We start from the raw sequence: 3,788 nt of genomic DNA, 5'->3' as shown, positions 1-3,788 counted from the left end.
TGACCGTGATCCGGTGGACAAATAGGCTCTTATTAAAATGATAACCAGTGATAATGTTTTGCTTCTACTGGAAGTGGGAGAGGTTGAAGACATCGAAAAAACATTGCACGAACTTCATTAATAAAGGATTAAATTGCCAGATCCTCGGGACAGAATATTCCTGATTTGTCATTAATCACACGGAGAGAAAAATTCAATAAAAATTACAAAAATAATGAAAAATAAAAAACCAGAAAAACCATAAAAAAAAGAGATTTACCCGAAAACTTCATTAACACTGGAATAATTCCCAAGAATTTCCCTACTATGTTAGCATTCTCAAAAATTTCCAGTTTTTCTACTTAAAATTTCAAATATAATTTTCCATCAAATTTTTGTTTAATTGACAAAACGCAATAAAACATTTATTTTCCGTCAAGTTATTGGGATTCAAATTTTCAAATTATTAAAAAAGAAAAAAACGTTCAAAGAAAAAAGAAATCAATTTTTTTTAAGTGCCGAAGAAGCGATTGCGATTTTTAGATGAAAAAAAATTGAAAAAGAAAAAGGAAAAAAATTGCAGTTCACGGGGTAATTGATGGGTAATTTTCGGTGATTATTTCTTTCCGTGGATTTTGTGGTGATTGGACAAGCCTACTGGTCTGACCTGCCGACCAGATATCTCGGGGAACGCGAGAATCGTGCTGCCCTGAAGGATGGTAGCCAACCGAGGCGTGCCAGAGCCCCGATATGTCTCTTACTTGGTTGATAAGGCCCGTGATAACCCACTGGCACTGTATAATCGTCCTGCCAATCGTCCCAGCCACCTGCTCCTAACATCCATTTTTTTTTAAACAATTTTCCGTTGCCCATTACTCCATCAATCAATCATCTCCCTCAATTTTAACTTTATCATCGCATTAACCGGAATAACATGATTAATCAGTCATTATCTCGAGAACTACCGCCTCCCGGAGAAAGTACCAAAGGAACTTTTTGGAGTTTGAGAAATCCTCTACAAAATTGGTTTTCTAACATTTTCTCGTAAAATAAGTCGTTGTCAAGATAATTGCGATTCAATTGTAGACAAGTGAAGTCAGTTTTCAGTGTAAGGTTTAGAGGTCGGGGGTGGAAATTACTCCGGTAGTAAGGGGTTTTAGAAAAAAAGTGCAAAAGAATTTTTTGTAGCTTAGAAATTTTCACGACTAATTGGTTATTGAGATTTTTTTCTGAAATCACTCATTGTCGAAATAAATCGGATAATTGAGGGATTTTAAAAGTAGTTCATGCTTTGGGAAGTTTATTCATTGATTTTTCTCCTTAATTATTCATTTCGGACGATTATTTACCGTTCTTCCCCTGCAAAAAGTCCTCTGACCTCTCTCTCTCTCTCTAATATTATTTCATAATAATAATAATCATCGTAATAAAATTATCCAAAGAAATAAATCACAAAAAAACTAATTTAGTGATCCATTTTGAACAATTTTTTCCTTTTTTAAGTTTTAAAAAATTGAATAGAATAATTTGTTGTCTTCCCCGAGTTTTATGAAAAATTCAATTTAACACCTCAATTCCGTCTCTTAAACTTCAATTCTCAAATAAATCCTAGAGTTCGCAAGTTCCTGTAGAAAAATCGTAATCGTAATTCAGTCGTAATCAATTCACGAAGATTCAACGAGTGATTGTAAAAAAAAAGAGAAAAATGGAAAATAGTATTTGCAAGAGACTCACCCATGAATCTCTTAGCAGCCTGGGGGAAGCCGTTGGCAATGGCCTCGATGATGTCCTCGTAATCGATAACATTAGAATTCTGCATAACAGGAAGTGGATATTCATCAGAGTAATCAGCCTGCCTCTTAGTCCTGGCCTTGACATCATCAAGCTGTCGTTCAAATGAGTTGGATCGATTGTCCTCTTCATTTTCATCGGGTGATCTGCCGTGCCTGGTCTGGGGAAGGCTCCAGTCCCTGGCCAATGTCCCCACGTTCCTCTTTGGAAAAGGGAAATCTCCATTTTTAGCTAGACTAGCTATTCCCCGTTTGCCATAAGGAGGAAGCGCAGAGTCCCTGGCCAAGGAACCGACGTTCCTTTTTCCGGTGGCGACGGGGATGACGAACAGCCTGCCAAGGGTGTAAGAAGGTCGCCTCTTTCCGGAGGGCAATTGTCTGTCACGGGCGAGAGTTCCAACGTTCCTCTTGCCAGTTGGAAGACCAAATTCTCGAGCCATCGACGCTATATTCCGACGTCCAGGAAGCGCTGATTCACGAGCAAGTGCTGCCAGATTCCTCTTACCCCAGTGACTGAAGAAATCCTCCGACTCCGTGTCCAGAGCACTCGGTATACCGTATGACATCATCTCCGTTGGCTTCTCCTCCGAGGACTCCCCACCGTACAGCTTCAACAGCTCTTCTGGTGTCATACTGTGGATGTACGTTATTATCTCAGTTATTAATGGATTTAGAAGAAACTTTATGGGAACTTTTTTATTGGCGGGAAAATTTCCCATAGAAAATTTCTTATCACTTTTTCTTCTCAAATCACTCTTTATCGAGATAATTCACAAAAAAAAAACATTTTTCATTGTGTCGAGGTATATCCGTGGCGAGGAGGATAATTAGAAACTATTAATTATCTCGATAATGAGTAGCTTTAGGGCGATTTGTGAAAAATACTTTTTTTTAGCGAACGAAATTTCCTATAAACATTACTTATGATATTTTCTTCTAAAACCTCTGCTCTTCCCGATAAATCCGAATTGAGTGACGAGTCCGTTATTTTTGTATAGGTTTGGAGTAGTTTTGGGAATCGCGGGGGTGAAATTTAATTACCGGAAGATAATCGAGTCAATGGGGGCGGTAAGTGCCCCTTTCACGGACGTAATTCTTCAGAGCCTCGGAAAATTGAATATTTTCCGTGAGAGGGGAATGTCAAGGTTGAATGGTAAAACGAGAGGATGAAAAAAAAAATCATTATTCAATTCAATAATCAGTCGACTGACCATTAAATTGTCAAATCGTTAATCAATAATCAACTAATTAGACCTAATTACCTCGCCTCACTGCGTTTTTCGTCGTCTTCCTGGCCGTCCTGGGCCCTCTCCTGGATGGAAACAGGCAGATCTCCATTTTTGGCGAGTGTCGCGAGACTCCTCTTCTGGGAATCGAAAATCCCGGACTCGTCGATCCTCTCTGGCTCCACCATCATCTTTTGGACTCTCTCAATGGCATTAAGATGTGCCCGCATAGTCGGATCATTGAATATCTCGTAGTAGACGTACGCGGGGAGGCAGATCCTCCCGTCGTCGCCTTCCTCGCGACTGGTGGTACTCAGGCCCTTGAGATGGACAAAATCGTTTCTCGCGTCTTGAATTATCCGCGCGGTTCGTGAATACGCGGCAAGATTCGAACTCACTTCCGGTAGACGAAGAAATGCGTAAAACGTCTTCCGGGGGAGGCACCGGGTCGACACCTCGTCCTCTTGGCATGTCACCTTTTAGGATATTTGGAAATTCATTTGTCAATTAATGTCTTCTGAATCATTACAATAATCAATAATATATTAACATACATTAATTCATTCATTGAATGATAATTTAATAATAATCAAGTGAATAATTATTAATTACTAAATCAATTAATTTAGATATTAATGGAGAATATATCCTCAGGCACGTCACCTTTTTGCAATGTTTTTTAACATGTAATTGGTGAGAAATTACTAATTAGACAATTTGTTGATTAACATCAGGAGAAATGTGGGAATTAATTTATGTTTTATTCAAGCCGGCAGGGATAATTAATTAATTA

The 3,788-nt window shown here is 38.7% G+C and overlaps 1 protein-coding gene across 4 annotated transcripts in view; it reads right to left on the bottom strand.

Annotated features, from left to right (window-relative positions):
- Nplp1 (Neuropeptide-like precursor 1) overlaps window positions 1-3,788 on the bottom strand; it is a 14,052-nt gene that overhangs the window by 1,632 nt on the left and 8,632 nt on the right. Inside the window, exons 2-4 of one of the 4 annotated variants that reach the window (XM_011316517.1) lie at window positions 3,032-3,471; window positions 1,714-2,402; window positions 647-812 (exon numbers count right to left, since the gene is read on the bottom strand). In XM_011316517.1, the coding sequence (XP_011314819.1) occupies window positions 647-812; window positions 1,714-2,402; window positions 3,032-3,471 (1,295 nt within the window). The remainder of the gene's footprint in view (window positions 1-646; window positions 813-1,713; window positions 2,403-3,031; window positions 3,472-3,788) is intronic. The other 3 variants (XM_011316518.1, XM_011316519.1, XM_011316520.1) reach the window with 3 other exon arrangements.

The sequence above is a fragment of the Fopius arisanus genome, unplaced genomic scaffold (genome assembly GCF_000806365.1).
Source record: "Fopius arisanus strain USDA-PBARC FA_bdor unplaced genomic scaffold, ASM80636v1 scaffold00007, whole genome shotgun sequence".
NCBI classification, from domain to species: domain Eukaryota; kingdom Metazoa; phylum Arthropoda; class Insecta; order Hymenoptera; family Braconidae; genus Fopius; species Fopius arisanus.
Note: the sequence above shows the minus strand (reverse complement) of the source record. Positions and strands in the feature narration are given on the sequence as shown.